Raw genomic sequence first — 22,008 nt, forward strand, 5'->3', positions numbered from 1 at the left:
TAGAGACAGGGTTTTGCCATGTTGCCCAGGCTAGTCTTGAACTCCTGAACTGAAGCTATCCACTCTCCTTAGCCTCCCAAAGTGCTGAGATTACAGGTGTGAGCCACTATACCTGGTCCTTTATATATTTGAAATTATGTTATTATATTGCATCCATATTCATATAATTGATATATCTTCCTAGATAACTAAATTTCCATTAATATGTAATCTTTGAATCTGGTAAATTTTTTTTGCTTCGAGAATTTTTTTCTTTATGATTTCACATGAACTTTTATTGGTGTGTATTTGTATGGTTTATCTTTTTTCATCTTATTACTTTCCATTTTTGTGTCCTTATAGTATAGGTATGTCATTGTCATCTTAGTCCATTCCTGCTATAACAAAGTACCTTAGACTGGGTAATTTATCACAACACAAACTTATTTTTTACAGTTTTAGAGGCTGGAAAATCTGAGATTAAGGTGCCAGCAGTGTTTGGTGAGGGTCAATTCCTCATAGATGGCACCTTCTTGCTGCATCCCTACAAGGTGAAAGGGGCTAACAGGCTCCTTCAAGCCTTTTTATAGGGGCACTAATCCCATTCACGGCATAATCACCACCTAAAGGCTCCGCTTCTTGATACCGTCACCATGGAATTTAGATTTCAACATATGAATTTTGGAGGGACATAAACATTCAGACCATAGCAGTAATGTAAATATCATAAGATTGGATTTTTAAAAGATTCTGGTTTATAATCTTTGTCTTTTACTTAGAATATTTAGTTCACTTTTATTTAATGTAAATATTATACCTTTGTTTTAATTTTTACCATTTTATTTTGTTCTTTTCAGCTCTCTGTTTTCTATTTTTTTTTTCTTCTCTTTCTTTTTTTATATTTTGGTCTTCTATTGGATTTGTTAAAAATTGTTTTTATTTAATATTTTTCTCCTGTCATAGTATGGAAGTTATTTGTAGCCAAATTATAGTTTTTCAGGGATTCTCAAATTTTAAGTTGCATATCTAACTTAAGAAAGACTAAATATGGCTGGACGTAGTGGCTCACACCTGTAATCCCAGCACTTTGGAAGACTGAAGTGGGCGGATCAATTGAGGTCAGAAGTTCAAGACCAGCCTGGCCAACATGGTGAAACCCTGTCTCTACTAAAAATACGGTAAATTAGACAGGCATTGTGGTGCATGCCTGTAATCCCAGCTGCTAGGGAGGGTGAGGCGGGAGAATTGCTTGAATCCAGGAGGTGGAGGTTGCAGTGAGCCGAGATCATGCCATTGCACTCCAGTTTGAGCAACAAGAGAGAAACCCTGTCTCAAAAGAAAAAAAAAAAAAAAAAAAAAAAAGACCAAATATATAAAATAATATGGGACTGGGTGCAGTGGCTCATGTCTGTAATCACAGCACTTCAGGAGGCCGAGGCAGGTGGATCGCCTGAGCTCAAGATTTTGAGACCAGCCTTGGCAACATGGTGAAACCCCATCTCTCCAAGAAACGCAAAAATTATCTGGGTGTGGTGGCATGCACCTGTGGTCCCAGCTACTTGGGAGGCTGAGGCAGGAGGATCACTTGAACCCTGGAGGTTGAGGTTGCAGTGAGCCAAGATTGCACCACTGCACTCCAGCCTGGGTGACAGAACAAGAGTTGGTCTCTAAAATAAATAAAAATAAAATAATATGTAAATATATATTTGTTCTCTTCTTGAATTAAAAAAAAACAAAGCAAGGACCTTAGAAATGTCTGATGCTAGCTACCTTTTACTCCACTTAGGTGCTATTGTTCAGTATTTTAATTATATTATTGTATATTTTTAAACTCACAAATTTGACATTATTCTTATCGTTTTATACAGTCATTAAATACTTTTTTTTACAGGTTACCACTTCTTTGATCTTCATTCGCTCCTGCATCTCAGACCATCTATTTGAGATAATTTTTTTCTTACTGAAGTATATACTTTAGAGAACCTTTCTACTCTAATTGCAATCTTTGGACCATCAACATCAACATCACTTAGAGAGCTTTTTAGAAATGCAGAATCTCAGATCCCCCCCCAGACATAATGAATCACAATTTGTTTTTTAACAACTCCCTAGGTGATTCATATGCAAATTAATGTTTGAGAAACACTGCATATAGGCTCATTTAGTGAGGGTCTACTCATTCTAAACTCTCATAGCGTTTATTTGTCTGAAAATGTCTTTGTTTCACTCTCATTTTTGAAAGGGATTTTGCTGGGTACATGATTTTAAATTAATGGTTATTTTCTCTTAGCACTTTGAAACTAGTATTTCCTATAATAGGAGTGAATATATGAAATGAATATGCCTTATATTTTATGGAAAAAGTCAGAGGTCAGTCTAATGGTTGTTCCTTACCAAATAATCTGTCTTTTCTTTTCTTTCTTGGATGATCTGAATTTTATTACAATATGAGTAGATGTGAGTTTCTTTTTATTTAACCTAACTATGATTAACTGGGATTCCTGAATCTGAGACTTGGTGTTTGTCTTCTTTAGCTTTATCTTCCAACTCACTAATTCTCTTTTCAGCTGTTAATACTGAGTTTTTAATGTCAGTTATTATACATTATATTTCTAGGAGAGTTCCCTTTGGTTTTTTTCAAAGATGTAGGTAATTTATGGTATCTTTTGCTTTTTTGTTATGCAACCTCTTTTATGTCTTGAAATATATTAAACACACTATTTGATACTCTGATACTCTGATTGACAGGGTCTAACTGTTTTAGCTGACTCTCACTTGTTGCTCATTTTCTTGTGGGTTTGTCATGTCATTTTCTTTTTCAGTGTGAACTGATGTTGTTTGGAAATTAATTTGTGATAACCATTTGGGTCTGTTCCTCTTGAAAGCATTTATGGTTTGGTTTTGCTGGAACTTGGAGTACCACTGACTTGGGAGCACTCAAACTACACGTAAGTATAAATTTTTACCCCATTCTATATGAGGGAGGGCTGGTATTAGTCATTTTCAAGGAAAACTTTCCTCCCTGTTTTATCCTTTTTCATACTTTGTAGGCTAATTATCCCCACTGTTTCTCTTCCGTAGGGTGATCTCCCTCCTCTCCATTCACTTACTGAGGATGTTACTTTTCAGAGAACACAACTTTATACATGGGTCATAATCCTACCATATCTTGCACAGGCCTCATGTCTTATCTCCTAACTCCCTCGTGGCCCTGTGGAAGCCTAAGCTCTAAGCCACCAGGGATGAGCAAATATCCCAGGCAAATCCCAGCTCCAGAACTTGCTTTGGATTCCTGTTATTTTTTATTTGTGGCCTCTGGGGACTTCCCATATTTTTTCAGCCAACTCAGCCATGCATTTACAACAATATTTTAAAATATCTTATCCAGTATTTTTATTTGTTCTGAATTAGAGGATTTCTCTGCATAGCTCTCCTGCCATATTGCAGACACAAAGCACCTTTTGAGGTTTTTTTTTTTTGGGCCAATTTGTTCCTTGAAAAACTATCCAGTTTCGGAACATTAGAAGGGCTTATCACTAATCCTGCTTTTTCAACTAACAAGCTATGCATAAAGGTAACAATTTTTCCAAAATAATTCATAATTTAGAGTGGTCACAAAGTCTCTCTCTTTTTTTTTTTTTTTTGAGATGGAGTCTCGCTCTGTCGCCCAGGCTGGAGTACAGTGGCATGATCTCAGCTCACTGCAACCTCCGCCTCCTGGGTCAAGCGATTCTCCTGCCTCAGCCTCCCAAATAGCTGGGACTACAGGCTCGTGCCACCACGCCCGGCTAACATTTTAGTAGAGACGGTGTTTCACCATGTGGTCAGGCTCAACTCCTGACCTCAAATGATCTGCCCGCCTCAGCATCCCAAAGTGCTGGGATTATAGGCATAAGCCACCATGCCTGGCCAAAATCTCTTTCTTAAAGTAACTTGGTCTAATTCTTTGGGAACCTGACAAAATTATATTCAGTAGTTCATTTAAAATAAGATGATGAGAATAGCCAGAACATTTTTTTTTCTATTGCTGCTGCACAAATTCACCCAGAACAATTTAGAAAAATAGTAGTGAAGGAGTATTAACTCCTTTTCAAATACTAGATATGAAATATTCTGAATTTTACAAGGTAATTAAATTAGCATGGTAATTGCACAGGCTTTCCCTTTCAGTGCAATGGAAGATATAACTCAGTAACAGTTCTTAGTGTATGTTGGACCTTTGTCTTAAATATTCCAAGTTAGCAGAGGAGGGAGGACTTATCCAACACACATTGCTGGCAACAGTGATTTGCCATTTGGAAAAAACAAAAAAGAGATTTACTTGATATTAAAAAGCAAAATAATGCCTATGTAGTTTAAAAATTAAATGGAAATAGTCACATGATAGAAAGGCTAAGTGAAAATATTTTATTGTTAAAAAAAACTTACTAAGCATAAAAATCAATGGCTATTTCTGAGAGGTGGCAAGAAACTGGTTACAATGAGTGATGAAGTAATAGAGACTTTTCTTCCCTTTTGAACCATGAGAAAGTATTCTTTCAAAACAAATATTGCCTTTCAGAATAAAATGTATTTAAAAAATAAACAAATGAAATAAGAAAATAACTGTTAGTCTTGATTTGGGAAAATCTAAAACTCTCTGTGTCTAAAGTAATAATTAAAGAGAAATTCCATGCATCAATTGATGAAATTCTTATAATAAATGTAATTAAAACAAATATAACCCTAATTTTAAAATATTCATGTTTATCCATATGAATACTGGGAAATCATCAGAGCTAAAGTCAAAAAGAGACATTTCACAAAAGAGAAACATGAATTCTAAAACATACCAAAGAAACCTATGGAAACTACTTTTGTATAGTTATACTATTGTATTATATAGTAATACTATTTAACTCTCAATTTTCCAATTTGTTTTTCTGTTGTTTATGTTTATTTATTTTTTTATTTATTGTTGTTATTTCACTCTGTCACCCAGCTGGCGTGCAGTGGCACTATCTCGGCTCACTGCAGCCTTCACCTCCTGGGTTCATGCAATTCTCCTGCCTCAGCTTGCCAAGTAGCTGGAACTACAGTCATGCACCATTGTGCCCAACTAATTTTTGTATTTTTAGTAGAGACGGGGTTTCACCATGTTGGCCAGGCTGGTCTCAAATTCCTGACCTCTGGTGATCCACTTGCCTGGACCTCTCAGAGTGCTGGCATTACAGGCGTGAGCGACTGCACTAAGCCTGTTTTTATCAAAAGCCAGGTAGGCCTATGTTTGGAAAGGCCTTGTCTTTTGCATTCATTTTTTTCTTATTTTGGGGGTGTAATTAGCCTTAATTTTTTTTCTCATATGGAATTTTCATTATGGATTTGCTAATCCTTTTTTTTAAATTTTTTTATTCTCTGTTGCCCAGGCTGGAGTGCAGTGGCACAATCTTGGCTTACTGCAGCCTTTGCCTCCTGGGTTCAAGTGATTCTCCTGCCTGAGCCTCCCCAGTAGCTGGGGCCACAGGCACACGCCACCACACCTGGCTAATTTTTGTACTTTTAGTAGAGACGGGGTTTCACTATGTTGGCCAGGCTGGTCTCGAACTCCTGACCTCAGGTGATCCGCCTGCCTCGACCTCCCAAAGTGCTGGGATTACAGGCGTGAGTCCCCACACCCAGCCCGGATTTGATAATCTTTATGCTAAATGTGTTCACATAAAAATGATGTGATTAAATAAGGTGTGGTTCGTCTTAATTTGATAACAGATTTTCTGTAAAATCTCTTCTGCACCACCATTTTAGAGATCTTACTTGAAGTGCTGACTTGTCAATGACAGAGATACTGGAGACTGCTAAGTGAACGCTAATTCAAGAAATTCCTTAATGGCTCTGATGTTACTACATGTAGAAAACCACCAGGTGGCAGTACAAGCCAAGCACAAAACCCGTACTAACTTAGAGCAGCACATCCACACGATTACACTTTAATTGGAATAAATGAACAACTGAATAGTCATATTGGAGTAGAATCACCACATTTTCCAGGTGTTTTAAACCTGGTTTTTATATTTTTTATACTTATTTTTCCAAGGTGAGGCTTTTTTAAAAGAAAAATCTCTTCTAATTACGTAGAAAAGACCTGTTTTAATAGGTTACATCTTATGCATTCCAATTGAGACAAGTAGGAAACATCTTTGAGTGGTAAGATTCCTGTACTGCAGACTCTGTCCTAAGCTAACCAGGAGGAAAAAGCTCGTGCTTCAGTCAGGAGTCAGCTTGCCAGTAGCAATGAGGGTTAAATTATTAATAGACGTTTCTTCTGTGGTTAGGCAGCTCAACTGGTCTTAATTTTTTTTTTTTTTTATAAGTCAGGTATGATTTGGTTGCTGTGCTTAGTCACACATCTGGAATAAATAGTTGCTAGACAAAAATAATTTTTTAATATTTTTATGACTAAATATATGTGGCATGTGTTTCATGTCCTCACATTGCCAAGGATATTTTTAGAAAAATCTGTTTCCGTCAGTAACTTTGCTCTTAGCTTGATGGTGCAAGAGTCTTTGGGGAGAGCAAACAGCATTGGAACATCCTCTGCTCCTGTGGGACACAGTTACTCAAACAGCACAGAACACAAAAACTGGGTTTCTAATGAGTGGCTGTTCTGGTATTAATGTTAGTATTTGGTTTTAGCCACTGAAAGAGAATTCTAGCTGTTCCATTAGAGATCTGAAGTCTGTCAACTGGAGAAGTTATATTTCTGAACTTGAAATTGAGAATGTGAAACCTCCCCAGAAATCATGGCGAACCCAAGAATGGCTGAAAGGCAGAAGTTTCAGGATCTCGATGCTTGACACTTCTAAAACGGGGGAGTAGTAATTTCGATAAACTCTGGTCTGCAATAGTGAATGTGGTCTCAATTGTATAAGACACTATCAGATGAATGGGTGAGTAGTCCCTAGAGACAGTAGCACCTACCTGTGAGAAGCCAGAGTGGGTTTGACACTTGTCACAGCAAACTTTTTTCTTTGAGGTGTCCAGACCTCCAGACCTAGAAAGGGCAGAGAACTTGGAAATCTGAGTTTGAACAAGGCACTTGACAAGGTCTCTTGTAATACACATCTGGATGAAGTGATATTGGGGCTGGGATGTAAGTGTAATTATGTATATTGATAATTGTCTGAATAGCTGTTTAATAGCTTGATATCAAATGGAGGGATGTGTCTAGGGTTGTTCTTGGCCTTTTTCTTTAGTTCTTTTTATGGTGATTTGGTTGGCGATGTTGTATGCACATTTATCAAATATGGGATGATGTGAAATTAAAGAGAATAAACTAAATGGTCAAATCAAGATCCTAAAGTCTTAGGCTGGTTAAACTTGCTACGTACAGCAAGAATTGTTTTAAGGAGACTGCATGTAAAGGTCACTACTTGTGTCCTAAAGTCAATAGCGTGTATACAGGATAAGTGGCTGTGACACATCTGAAAAAGACAGGAAATGTAGTTGGCAGTGAAGATAGTATAAATCAGTTGTGTACCATGGCTCTCAGCAGAGTTAACTGATTTTTATTTATTTATTTTGAGACAGGGTCTCTCACTCTGTTGCCCAGGCTGAAGTGCAGTGGTGTGATCTTGGCTCACTGCAACCTCCACCTCTCAGGTTCAAGTGATTCTCCCACCTCAGCCTCCCACGTAGCTGGGATTACAGATTTGTGCCACCACGCCTGGCTAATTTTTGTAGTTTTACTAGGGACAGGGTTTTGCCATGTTGACTAGGCTGGTCCCAAACTCCTGACCTCAAGTGATATGCCCACCTCGGCCTCCCAAAGTTCTAGGATTACAAGCATGAGTCACCACCACGCACAGCCAGAATTAACTTTTTTTTTTTTTTTTAAACAAAGTTAATGGTAACTTAGGTTTCATTGATTAAAAAGTGTGACATGGCAAAGGAGTGAGGGGATTCCCCCCCCCTTCCCCTCTTGCTGGACTACCCTATTCTCAATTCTAGGTGCTATAACCTCAAGTGGGGCATGGGCACAGGATTACATATTCATACATGTGACATTTATGTCACACATTCAACTATAACAGCAGTTGCAACAATTGCAACACCCATAGCCCCAATGCCTATCACCTGGGATATCTTTGCTACTTTCACCCAATTTAGATATAAACGACCTCTAAGTTTTCTTTTATCTCTACAATCCTATGATCCTATGATTCAGCCATGGCCAGGCCAGTAAAGCCTCTAAAATCTCTGTATCCAACCAAGGCCAGGTGCGGTGGCTCATGCTTGTAATCCCATCAGTTTAAGAGGCTGAGGCGGGCAGATTGCTTGGGCCACTAGTTCGAGACCAGCCTGGGCAACTTGCCGAAACTTATCTCTACAAAAAATTAGCTGAGTGTGGTGGCACACACCTGTAGTTCCAGCTACTTGGGAAACTGAGATGGGAGGATCACCTAAGCCCTGGGAGGTCAAGGTTGCAGTGAGCCATGATCGCACCACTGTACTCCAGTCTGTACAACAGGGTGAGACACTGTCTCAAAATAAATACATAAATAAATAAAATAAAATCTCGGTGTCCAGAACACCAAAAGTTCTATTAGAGTGCAATAAGAATATTTGTATGTTGGTAATAGAATGGGAAGTTAAGTATAATAAAATGCCTTTCCTTAAAAGTACATATCCATTGGGTTGATTTCCCTCATGTTCCCAGGGCTGCTCCATATCAGGATGGTTAAAATAATTTTAAGGAATGATTATAGGGAGAAAAGTAGGCACAGAGCCCTGAATTCTCTTTCTGAGGGCAGTTTATTTTCTGCCTTACTGGACTATAGGCTGCAAGTCCAAAGATCCAGTCCAGTGATAATGAGGGGTGAATTGGAGGGTGACAATAGCATAATTTATTATTCCAGGCTTCTGGTAGTATTGTCTTTGGCAACTGAGCACATTTCCCCCTCCTTTTCTATGTCTTCAGTGCAGACTCTGCTTTCTCCCTGTTTATACGGGGTCAGCACATGAAGTAATGTGGACAGAGAGCCTCATCTCCTTGGCTGCTGTGGTTGGTTCAGATATTAACACATGACTCAAGCTGGGCCAATTGGAGCCCTTGTCTGGGACTTTTCTATATTGGAGTCAATAGGGAAAATTGCTGTTGCTTTTATGTTCCTGGCACTAGAAGAATAGTGGAGGACGGCTGACTTTATCTCTTGTAGAGAAAGCCTGTCTGCAATAGTAAGAATGAGGCCAACACACAGAGAGACAGGGAAGATAGGAGAGAAAAGGTGATATTGAGGTCTGGATCTAAGTCTGTCTGACATCAGCTCTAATGAACCACTCCTTTTAAAATTTAAGTTGATTTGTATTTGTTATTTATATCCTGACTAATACAGCCTTAAAAAAAATTAGAAAAAGCACTGTCATGAACTATTACTTCATTAACATAAAAACAGATCATTTTGGTATGATGATAATAAAAATAGCAACAATCCATTAAGCATCTACTATATGTTAGGCACTGCAGTAAGTACATTACATATTTTTTTTCATTTAATCTTCACAACAACCTATGTAGTACCTGTATCAGTTTGCTATAACTGGGTGACTAACTGCCCTGAAACTGAGTGGCTTGAAACAATAATTTGTTTAACTCACAAGTCTTTGTCATGGTTGGGTAATTATGGTCTGGATCAGGCTCAGGTGATCATAAATGGGCTTGCTCATGAGTCTGTGGTAAGTTGGCAGATTTCTGGGACTTACTAGTCTAGGGTGGCCTCATTCATAGGTGTAGAGTTTGGTCACCTGGGCACACAAGAGTGGATCTTGCCTCTCCAGCAGGCTAACCCTAGCTTGTTTCAAGCAGGTGCCAAGTGAGTGAGTGGAGGCATGTGAGTCCTCTCATGGCTCACTCTTGGCACTGGCACACAACTACTTCTGCAGCATTTTATTGGCCCAGGTTCAAGGAATGAGGAAATAGTCTCTATTCTTAATGAGAGGAACTGAAAAGTCAAGGAGAGTGGATATAGAAAGGCATGGAAAAAATGGGAACACAACTATTCTACTATAAAAGGTATTTTGTGCATACACTTCAAAAGTTAAGAAACTTATTCAAGGTCATAAAGCTAGAAAGCAGCAGAGACAGGATTTGAGCCTTAATCTCCTGACCAAAAATCTCATTCTCTTTCAAGATTTCTTTCTAGTATTGCTGATTGATCTATGCAGTCCAGATGTCACAGTGTAATTAGTTTCTAAAATAAATCTGTTCTTAGATTACTTTTGAATGACTTCTAAGTTATTATAAAAAAGTTTTTTGTTGTAATAAAGGTATTAACTTTCCATGAATATATTCTTGACCCACACCCATAAGCATTTTTGCTCATATTTGCATCCACAATAAAATGAAGTTCATATTTTCATCTTGTAGCACAGTATCATGTGAATTACCGATGCTATTTTAGAAGAATAGCTAAAATAACTTGCAGTACCTAGGAAATTCTTAAATGGTGCTTACAGGAACTTGAGTTTAGGCAAATGGGAAGCCAAAAAATGGTGACTGAAAGGATCTATACGCTAAAAAGAAAGCTGTCGACAGACAGAAGAAAGAGAGCTGCAGGACAGTGGAACTCAATCCTGTGGGATTCAAAGGAGAGGAGTAGTGGCAAGTGGCTAATATTTAAGTTGAGAAATCTTAGAACCTAGTGTATAAGGCTCTATGCATATCCCAGAGCCAGCCTTCCCCAAAGAAACTCAGAAGGGTAAAATCTGGAGAAGAGAGACAAGGCACAGAGAGACTGGGATTACACTGCAAGCAAATGTCCCACATTGTGCTTCTGCAAAAATAATTCAGCTAGAATCCTCCTTTCATCCCTCACCTGGAAGTCTGAGTGTTACATTTATTCTTCTAGAATAGTTCTCAGGATGTTGTTGGGGGTGGAGGGTGGTCACCTAGGCAGCTTTATCTCATGAAATTCAATGACTGAAATGCACAGATTGCTGGGAAGAAAGCAAGATCAGGAGGGTACAGAACAAAACAGATGGTGGAAAACAAAAGGAGGCAACTGCCAGGAACTTTCTTCCTGCAACTGACTAGGGACTTCTTTCAGAAAGTAACACCAGGCAAGCTGAACTGAACATTTTGGAACATCTCAGAGATCATTTGGTTTGAGGCGAGATGACTGGGAGCTCACCTTTGGGAGATAGGCATGAGAAAAGGGAGTGTTCAAGTGGTTTGAGGGAAACAGTGACGGGGAGTTAAAAGAGGAAAAGCAGGGGTATTATCTATGGGTTGGTAAGGAAAGCAGATTGTTTTATGCGTTATAAGCTGAATACTGGGGGGAAAGGTAATATGTATAGTTTTAAAACATCATTAGTATCTTACATGTTCACATTTTATTTATCATTTTGGTAAATATGCCACTTTAAACACCAGAATAACTTCTGATTTTTGAATCCGGCAGTCAGGATGAGAGCGGGGTATGTGAAGAACTGCAGTGTATTCTCATCAACGGTGGGGACTAGACTGGGATTACACTTTCCCTGACAGGTTTCCTAAGTGATTTGTTTTAAGAAAAGGTGTGCATTCTGTGTTCAGAGCCACACAGAGTCTTGGATTTGGAGAATCAGTTTCCCCTCTGTTCTGTTAGCCTTCATCTGCATGCTAGCCTTGGATGACTCTGAAAAGAGAGTGTGGCCATTCAGCCTAGGTCAGCAAGGTTTGGCCCAGAGTCAAGCCAGGATCTTAGGGCTGTGGTACCTGACATTACTATGTTCCATGTTTGATATTTGGTATTTCGTTGTGACCTAACTGCAGACCTCTTTCCCTAACATCAAAAAGGTACAGAATTCTAACCACAAGAGTAAGAATTCTATATAAGCCCAAATCACTTTTCAATATGGACCATTTGAGACAATAGATCTTTTTATAATATTAAGGAAAACAACCCAACAAAAGTAAAAGAAACACTCAGATCAGTATCCATTAGATACAAATGTACCTCAGAAAGGTGACCAAAAAAATGTTCAGGAAGGGCAACCCTGCTTAATCAATTTAAGCTTTTAAATTACAGGTTTGAACTGAAGCAATGACTATATTGATAAATACAGAGGAAGTGCCAGCCATTGGAACCACTTAACTTGCATTTGTTCAAAGCAAATAAATCAATGAGAGAAAATTTTGTAAAGTTTGGAATCTTACTGTAATGTGACACATACTCAAAAATGAAAGAGTTGTTGAATCTGCATATATATATGTGTGTGTATATATATACATATATATACTTGTGTGTGTGTGTGTATATATATAGTTTTGCAGTATTTGACTTCCTTCCAAATCTGCAATTTAAAAAAGGAAGAGTAGTAACCAAACATTAAAACAATTTTACATTCTTCATCTTCAAGTTTTGGTTGAAGATATTTGAAAAGTCAGGATAGTTTTTCATCTTTAGTGGCTTAGATGTGCGTAGAAAAACAGAATATAATTCGAATATTTTCTAGAGTATTATTGTTACTAAGTATTACTCTTTACAAATTTATAGATAACAGCTGCCGCCAATTTTGCTGTGTACAAGGAGATATCCATCTGCGGTGGCTTCCTTTTACTCTTTGAGTTTCTGGATTTTTATATCATAGGCCAACTTTGCGCACATATGTATTTATTTTTAATTTTTTAAAATATACCTTTTAATTTGGAAAAACTTCAGATGTACAGAAAAGTTGCAGAGCGTATAGCAAGTTCTTGTATATGCTTCACCAATTTCCTACTAATGTTTACATCTGTAGTGGGCTGGACTGTGGCCCCCAAGATATGTTCATATCCTAAGTCCCAGAGTCTGTGAATGTGACCTTATTTGAAAATAAAAGGTCTTTGTAAATGTAATTAGGTTAAGAATCTCAATGTGAGATTATTTTGGATTGTACACTGTGGGCCTTAAATCCAATGACGAGTATCCTTATAAGAGACACACAGAAGAGAAAATTCCGGAAGAAAAGGGAAAAGGCTAGATTTTCTACTGATGTCCCTTTTCTGTTCTAGGATCCAATCCTGGGTAGTACATTGCATTTAGTTGTCATGTCTCCACAGTCTCCCTGTGGTCCGTGATAGTTTCCTAGTCTTTCCTTGTTTTCCATGATCTTGATAGTCTTGAGCAGTACTGGTCAGGTATTTTGAAGAATATCCCTCACTATGGGTTTGTGTGCTGTTTTTCTCATGATTAGACGAGGTTGTGGGTTTATGGGAAAGAGTATCACAGAGGTGAAGTACCCTTCTCATCACATTATATTAGAGAGTATAGTATACCTATCCACATGACTTATCACTGGTGATGTTAATCTTGACCACTTAGATAAGGTAGAGTTTTCCAGTTTTTCTTACAGGAAAGTGACTATAGGTTGAACATTTCCTAATCCAAACATTCAAGATTCAAAACACTTCAATATCTGAAACTTTTGAATGAGAGTATGATGCCACAAGTGGAAAATTTCATATCTGTCCTTATATGCTAGGTCACGGTCAAAATGCAAGCACACAACACACAGCTTATTCAGCATCCCAAAGAGAAGAAAGATACTTGAGCCCCCTTCAGCTGCAATATATATTTTCTTTACATGCCCAGATTCCTCCATGCAAGCACACAAAAAAAGCATAATAAAATGGCACATATGCAGGCCAGACTTGCCACTGGCAGTTTCCCCCACAATGCCCTGTGTGAGGCCAAGACTTATGTGCATTCCTTACTGTATTGTTTTGCCTATTCTATGCTCTGTGGTGTGAAGATATTGTTGAAAATGTCAGAAAAGTCTGTTTATACCCCATGGGCAACAGTGGTAAGGAAAAGAGAAAGCATTTTTACTTATCCATAGCACAAAAAGTCAAGCTGTTGAAGAGACCAGGTAGCAGTATAAGCTTGAAACATTTTACAGAAGAGTATAGTATTGTAATGACCACCACATATGACCTAAGAAACAGAAGGATAAACTGTTGAAGATCTATGTGGAAAGTGATGGACACAAGTTAATGAAAAATAGAAAAACACTGCATAAAGCTGAACATGAAGATCTTGATCATGTATGAACACAGTGAATCCATCAGCATTGTAATGAACATGTGCCACTTAGTGGTATGATAATTAGGAAACAAGCAAAGATGTATCACAATGAACTGAAAATTGAAAGGAACTGTAACTATTCAACAGGCTGGTTGCTGAAATTTAAGACATTTAAGGAAAGACTTGGCATTACATTTTTAAAGATTTGTGGTGATAAAACATCTGCTGCTCATGAAGCAGTGGAGAAATTCATTGACGAGTTTCCAAAGGTGGTTGTTGATGAAAATCTAATACTAGAACAAGTCTGTAATGCTGATGAAACATCACTGTTTTGATGTTATTGACCCAGAAAGACACCGACTACAGCTGATGAGACAGCCCCTAAAGGACTTAAAGATACCATGAACAGAATATCTGTGCTGGGATGTGTTAATGTAGCATGCGCACATAAATGTAAACTTGCTGTGTAGGCAAAAGCTTTTGTCCTTGCTGTTTTCAAGGAGTGAATTTCTTACTAGTTCATTATCATGCTAAGCAAAAGCCTGGATCACCAGGGACATCAAAAGAAGCTCTCAGTACGGAAGCTGGACTGGATGATGACTCCAAGTATTATTCCTTGACAACTGTTCTGCTCAGCTTTCAGCTAAAATTTTCATCAAAAGTAATGTTGTTTATGACATGTACTTTTCTCCAAATGTAATTTTATTATTTCAACCAGGCGACCAGGGTATCCTTAGATCAATGAAAAATGCATTTCTTGAACAGCATGGTTGTGTGGTGAACAGAAGCATGGGTGCAGAAGGTTTTCAAAAAGAGTTTAGCATGAAGGATGCTGTCCATATATGCTGTTACCAACACTTGGAACACAGTGACTAAAGACACATTGTATATGCCTGGCACAACCTCTGGCCTGTGACTACGTTTAGTGGTGATGGCGAACAATGTGACAACTTAGAAAAATTCTGTATGTCAAATGAGAAAAAAAGATCTCTGACCTCTTTACATATGCAAAAAAATACCTTCAGAGACCATCAGCAAGCTGGAAGAAGTGGATATTGAAGTTTTTAATATTGATAATGAGGCTCCAGTTGTTCATTGATTGATTGTAGCTAAAATGGTTCTGAATGAAAGTGATTATGATAATCATAATCATGATGAAGATGATGTTGTTAACACTGCAGAAAAGTGCCTACAGACATGGCGAAAATGTGTGTTGGGCTTATTGAAGGACTAGAGCAGTCTGCACTCATTAGAGAATAAGAAATCATGTCAGTTTCTAAAATTACAGACAGACTTTTAAGACAAAACTGTGGTTAATGAGGCAGATGACTTTGGAGGAAACATTTTTTTTTCTTCTTCTTCTTCTCTCTCTTTTTTTTTTTTTTTGAGACAGAGTCTCACTCTGTTGCCCAGTCTGGAGTGCAATGGTGGCATCTCAGCTCACTGCAACCTCTGCCTCCTGGGTTCTAGAGGTTCTCCTGCCTCAGCCTCAAGAGTAGCTGGAACTACAGGCGCCTGCCACCACGTCTAACTAATTTTTGCATTTTTAGTAGAGATGGGGTTTCACCATATTGGCCAGGCTGGTCTCGAACTCCTAACCTCATGATCCACCCACTTCGGCCTCCCAAAGTGCTGGGATTACAGGTATGAGCCACTGCACCCAGACCTGTAAAAGCCATTTGGCAAAATGCTTCCTCCTCCCTAGAGGACCCAGTTCATGGTCTGTCAGCTACTTCGGATGTTTCTTCTCACCTAAAAAAAAAAGAAAGGAAAAAGCGGGGGGGGGGGAACAGTAACCTTTTAATCAAAACACAGCATCGTGGGTGGAGACTGAAAGCCTGTCAATGTTTGTTGTTGCTGTTGTTTAATAGAGGACACAGGTATTCTGGTGATGCTCATGTGCTGCTTAGTTACTCTGAACTTATTACATTTTATGCTGTATTAATGTTATATCTTTTTTTTATTGGTAAGTACTATGCGAATAAGTGAGAGAAAATGATTGCTTATTGGTAGCATATAAATTTAGAGTCAAGGATGATGATGATGCCAAACAACCACAGATTGTCTACATGGATGGTTGAGGTAGTGACACGTTTGCTTTCTGATGGTTTGATGTACATAAACTTTGTTTCATGCACAAAAGTATTAAAAATATTGTATAAAGTTGCCTTCAGGCTATGTTTATAATGTACACATAAAACACAAATGAATTTGTGTTTAGACTTAGGTCCCATCCCCAAGATATCCCATTGTGTATATGCAAATATTCCAACATCTTGGAAAGATCTGAAATCTGAAACACTTCAGATTCCCAAGCAATTCAGATAAAGGATACTCAACCTGTATTTTCCTTTTACATACTCAGTTCTTTGGAAGTCAGTCTTTAAGTTCAGCACATACTGTAGGAGGTAGGAGATTAAGCTACACATCCTTTGGGGGAGGGTGTGTGGAGAGAATATCCACATTATATTATTTACAATTTGTCTATAAGGAAAAGGTGTCTTTCTTTTTTTCCTCTGTCCCTCCCTTCCTGTCTCTCTCCTTCCCTCCCTCTCTCTCTTTCTTCTTTCTACCCTTCTTTTCTTTAATCATTTATTTTATCCATATTAAATAATATTGATACATTTATGTCAATATTGATGCAGTCTATAATCTACTTCTGCATTATAATCTAATCCAACATTATCTTGTTGCCCAAATTGTTCTATCATTTTTGCCACTTTTTAAAAAAATTACATTGGCTTAAGATTTTTTGTTCCCTAGCCTATTAGAGTTATCTATTTGTGTGTAACAAATTATTCCAGAACTTAGTGATGTAAACAATAGACATTATCATGTCATAGTTTCTACAGATGAGGAATCTGGATGTGACTTAACTGGGTGCTTCTGGCCCCTCACAAGGCTACAATCTAGTTGTCAGTAGGATCCTCAATTGGAGAGGATCTGATTTGAGGCTTATGCACGTGGTTGCTGGTAACCCTCAGACCCTCACTGTCTATTGAATGGAGACATCGGTTCATTGCAATGTAGACTTCTCCATAGCACAGCTCACAAAATGGCAACTGGCTTTCCTCAGAGTGAGAGAGTGAGTGAAAGAGGGTGCCCACGATGGAAATCACAGTCATTTTGTAACTGTACCTTAGAAGTGACATCCTATCACTTTTACCATGTTTTATTTGTTACAATTGTGTCACTAGTTCAACCCACACTCAAGAGGGAGGGAATTATAAAGGGGAGGGAATTGTAAAAGAGCATGAAGATGAGGAGGTAGGAATCACTGAGGGTCATTTTAGAGGCTGCCCACCACATCCACTATTCTGTAGTTATATCCAATCACTTCGATAATTAGAATGAGAAAAGGGAGAAGAGGGAGGTTTTGAAAAACAAACCACTGATGGATTAAATGTTTTGTTTGCAATACCTTTTGACATGATGCCACATATTTCATGATGTCACCTCTTACACTTACTGGTAATTTGTACATTTACTTATTCATTTAGGAGTATATTACATGTAGCTTCCAAGCCAAATGCGACTTTTCTGACCCCAGCATGTGGTCTACCTGAGAGTTTTGGAAAACCTTTTCTTTCTTTTATTAAATAGCACCTGTTGCACTTATAGTTTATTTAGGTCCAACCATCTAAGCATCACTTCCACCAGCTGTCATGTGAGCAGAAGTTGAACAATTAGTGACTGTAATAGAAGCTAAATGTAATTACTTTCATAATTTTGAGTTGTTCATATTGAATTCCATAAAAATTATATTATATAACTGGGGAATTATAAAGAACTATTGATGAGAGAATAAATATTAACAATTCCACTTGTATTCAACTTGTCTTAAAATTAAGTCTAGCTACCTTTAAGTAAAATTATTTGTTTCTTTTAGTTAAAAAACTAATTTGTGTTCTCTGCAGGACACTTAAAAAGGACTCAAACCCAAAGGAACACAAGAGCCACCTCAAATTATACATCTTATTGTTAACATTTATTTTTATTTTTACTTTTTTGTTTTTTTACTTTTTAGTGCTAACATTTGGATGCAAAAAGCTTCCACATTATTTTATACATGTGTTATGTATACATATCTTTAACATACATATGTGCACACCTGCATACATATTTATATATACATATATTTAACAACATTTGTATCAAATTTGTGGAATACCTAGAAATATATTCTGAATATTTTCTCAAGTAAATCCCTCTTTTAGCAAGGACCCTCTTAACCACTGATTGTCACTGGAATTCATGTGCATGTGAGTTTCTACTTTGTGGCCACCTCTGGACTTATCCAGTAAACATATATTGGCTGCTGACGATTGGCCAGGCACTGTGCTGATGGCTAATTTGACATGGTTCTTGGCTTCCCTGCATTATAAGCTCCTGTTATCATTATTCTCCTTTCATCATTGGCTTGACAGGGAGCCTGGCACAGGGGAGAGTACCAGCCAGAAATCTGGAAAACTCAATTTTTGTTCCAACTCTGCTACTAACTGGCACAAACAAAAACTAATAGATAACATATATTGAACATTCACTGTGTGCCAGCTACTGCCCAAAGCCCTGAACTTATGCTCTCATGTATAATCCCAACAACTCTGTGAGGGAGATGCTATTATAACTGTACTCATTTTACAAAAGAGGAGACTGAAGCCAGAGAGATTGAGAAGCTTGCCCAAAGGCACATAACTACTAAGTGGTGGAGCAATGATTTAATCCTGGTAGCTGATTCTAGAGTTCACGTTCTTAATCACAATGGTACTTTTGAAGTGACTATGAAGAGATCGTCTCTCTAGGCCTTCATTTCCTCATTGCAAAAATGTAGAAGCTACCCTAGAGTAGACGATATCCTTTCCAGGTCTAAATTTTTGAGTTAGTCTGTATTAATTTAACCCTATTATTTTAATTTGGGATTGCTTGTTTGCAAGTACAATATGATTTCATCGCATGCATAATTAACTTACTCAACTCCAAAGTGTCCCCAAATGAAAAGTGAGAGAAAGCCAGTTAGGGAGAGAACTAGAGAAAAAGTGGAGGCAAGAGTAAGAAAATTTGAATAATGCTGGGGATTGAAATAGTCAATAGTCAAGACATCTTTGTCAAGACCCATGGAAATTCGTGTATAAATGATTTTGTTTTAAAATCATTTTGTCACTGAAAACAGAGAAATGGACTGCTCAGGTGACCAGGTGAGTTAATGATGAGATATTTGCCTACGTTCTTGATGAAAATGAAGTATTAACTGGATTCAATGGTAAAACTTTCACAAATGATAAATTAGGAGAACCCATAAAATCATCTTGCAGAGTTGTAAAAACTGCACACTATACTTTTTAAGAAATGTAAAGCATTTTAAGGATAATTTTTACTATATGTGATTTTTTTCACTTACTGACTTTAAAACCAAACCTATGAGTAAGTTGTAAATCCATTTTACCAGGTACCTATTCAAATTAAAATTTATTGGAAAGATGCAGGAGTATATCACAGAATCCGAAAGCAAATATTCATCTAGCTTTGCAAGAGACTGGGTCCATGACCAGGAAAATCATTAGGATCGAAGATAGCAATTTTCTGGCTCTTTTTCTTTATTCCTCTGCCCTGTCCCTTCCCAAAATACTATATAGGAGAACCCGCTTCATTCTTTTTCTCTTTTCACACAAGCTTTCTTTGCTTCTCCATGCATGGGTGGAAAATGGCCACCCTACATAATCTTCCAGGCCAAGCATTCAGTAGAGAGTGACTAGTGTTTCTGAGACTTAATTTGAAATGTTTGAGAGAATGTGCAGTTTCAGGTCTGTGGGGCACGAGAGAGCAGGGCCCTGTGCTGCACTTTCTAGGAGAAGCCACAGGAAAATATCCAGAATCAGAACAGGAACTGCTAGGCAGTGCATGTTAGTAGGCCAGCCACTGATGTCCTGACAGAAGTTTCTGGGTCCCTCAAGTGAGACTCAGAGCATTGGAGAGAGTTGCTGGACTCACAAGGACCCCATGGACAGAAGTGAGGGTCTCTGTGGTGTTGAGAGAGGACCAAATAGGCCTCAGATGCCTTAGTATGTGACCAAGAGTATGACACTGTTGAATCCCTGGGGACTTAGACACAACCAAGGAAAGGAGAATGAGAAAGGAAGAACACCAAGCCAACAGATTAAATTTTCTGCCTTTTTAGTAAAATGGAGCTTGAAATAAAAGCTAAGCTGAATTATAGAAAAGTAATATTACATTGGTGGCACACCTACTGTGTGGGCTGAGACTTGTATTTGATATAATGGAGACCTTTCTGAAATTGCTGGGATTCCTTATGCAGCACATTTCTGAATTAGCATTGCTGACATACTCTAGAATTAGGGCCAGGTCACTGGGAGGGCAAGTCATGGTCCTGTGCAGAGACAAAGTATGTGCTCAGAAGGCTTCTGTGATTTCAGGAAAACCAGTGGATTGTAATACGACCAAGTTGAAAAAAGCTCTACAAAAATGCCTTAAAGTTTTCGGGCAACCTGAGGAGGGTGGGCAGAAGGAAGAAAGGACAAATGTAACCTGAATAAAGTCTATGGTTGGATCTGAGTTTTATGCATGCTAGGAAAGTAGTTAAAAAGGAAGGTGCACAAGATATTCTTTTTAAGGCTTTTTTCTTAGACTCTGAATTTAGAGTGGACTTTGAAGAGAGAGGAGTGGTTTCAGCAGCAGTGGCTCAGGGCCTGCCAGATGACACAGCTAGGCACTTATCACAGCAGGTCTTTTGGGATGCCCTGTTTGTAAGGCAGCTTCTAAGGTGGAAGGATCCTGGTGCCCTGACAGATGGGTGTCCCCTTAATATGCTGTGGATTGATGTGGTGGCCTGGGATGCAGTCACTCTCTTGGGAAAGGAGATGGGACTACTTAACAAGCTTCAAAAGAGCACTGCTCTGCATGGGAAGGTGGACATTTCTAAGACTCCAGTGAAGCACAAGCACACCCCTATTTTGTTTAGTTTGTAGGAAAAAAGAAACATTTTCACAGCAACTTTTCTTTATAGGAAATCCTCATCCAGGAGGAAAGTGTCTCAGAAAATGGAACAGATCAGAGAATGGAGTCATTTGCACTTTAAGGGTCTGAGCTCAGTAAACCCCCACATTGGCTCATCCTGAGGATCTCTGAAGTTCGGAGACATTGTAGCTTTTGGATATGAGGAAGTTCTGGTGGAGATTGAGGTTAGGTAGCCTGCTTACAACACCTGCCACCTTATTTAGGTCACAACAGCTTCTCACTTCTCAAGTAAAGTGGGTCCCTCAAGGCCTTCTCTCAGTTCAGTGGAAGTGATGGGTGAGTTTGAGGGATGGATGATGAAGGCACTATTTGTGGGAAGTGGGTGAATTTTATGGGTAATCTCAGATAAGGAGCATTACAAGGGGAATAATGCACCCAAGGTCTATTCTTATTTATCTCATCTTTGGGGAACTTGGAGAAAACATCACTCTGGCAGTCAGGCTGCTTTGTGCACAACAGTTCTCATCCTATTGGGATTTGGACCCAGATTTAGAACAGGAACTGAAGTGTGTGTATGTTTGCAAGGGGTCATTTGGGGAGGGTGAGGATAACACCCAGATGTGAAGTAAGTTTTCCTTGCAGGGATGTAAATATTTAATTCCACAGGAGACTATGATGTAATACCATATTTGGGATTTATTTTTCACTTCCTTTGGCATATCGTTTCTTTCCCAATTGGAGCAGATGGGCAGCTCTGAGCTCATCACCTTGGGGAAGGGAAGTGACAGTGTAGAAAGAGTCTCTCCAGAGTTGTGTTCCAAAATCCTAGGTCCTTAGATAACTAAGAGTATTTTGGGAAGGGACAGAATATTTAAAGAAGCAGAAGGAAGAGAACAGGGCTTCCCCTAAGATTAGAGTAAGATCCCCTGGGCTGGAGAGTGAGAAGAACCAGCTGAGCTACTGGTAGGTCTCAGAGAAGGACTCCGAGCCGTGGTACCTGAATGCTATTCTGGAGAAATGGCTTTATGGAATGCCTCAC

General features: G+C 38.5%; 2 protein-coding genes across 2 annotated transcripts in view; one reads left to right on the top strand and one right to left on the bottom strand.

Moving 5' to 3' along the window:
- EPB41L4A (erythrocyte membrane protein band 4.1 like 4A) overlaps nucleotides 1-10,368 on the top strand; it is a 275,596-nt gene extending 265,228 nt beyond the window's left edge. The window contains exons 24-25 of the mRNA XM_050793057.1: nucleotides 6,989-7,105; nucleotides 8,964-10,368. Coding sequence (XP_050649014.1) covers nucleotides 6,989-7,105; nucleotides 8,964-9,040 — 194 coding nt within the window. The 3' untranslated portion in view covers nucleotides 9,041-10,368. The remainder of the gene's footprint in view (nucleotides 1-6,988; nucleotides 7,106-8,963) is intronic.
- Nucleotides 1-22,008, bottom strand: part of SRP19 (signal recognition particle 19) — an 823,764-nt gene that overhangs the window by 721,874 nt on the left and 79,882 nt on the right. The gene's annotated exons all lie outside the window — the stretch shown is intronic.

The sequence above is a fragment of the Macaca thibetana genome, chromosome 6 (genome assembly GCF_024542745.1).
Source record: "Macaca thibetana thibetana isolate TM-01 chromosome 6, ASM2454274v1, whole genome shotgun sequence".
In the NCBI taxonomy this organism is placed as follows: Eukaryota; Metazoa; Chordata; class Mammalia; order Primates; family Cercopithecidae; genus Macaca; species Macaca thibetana.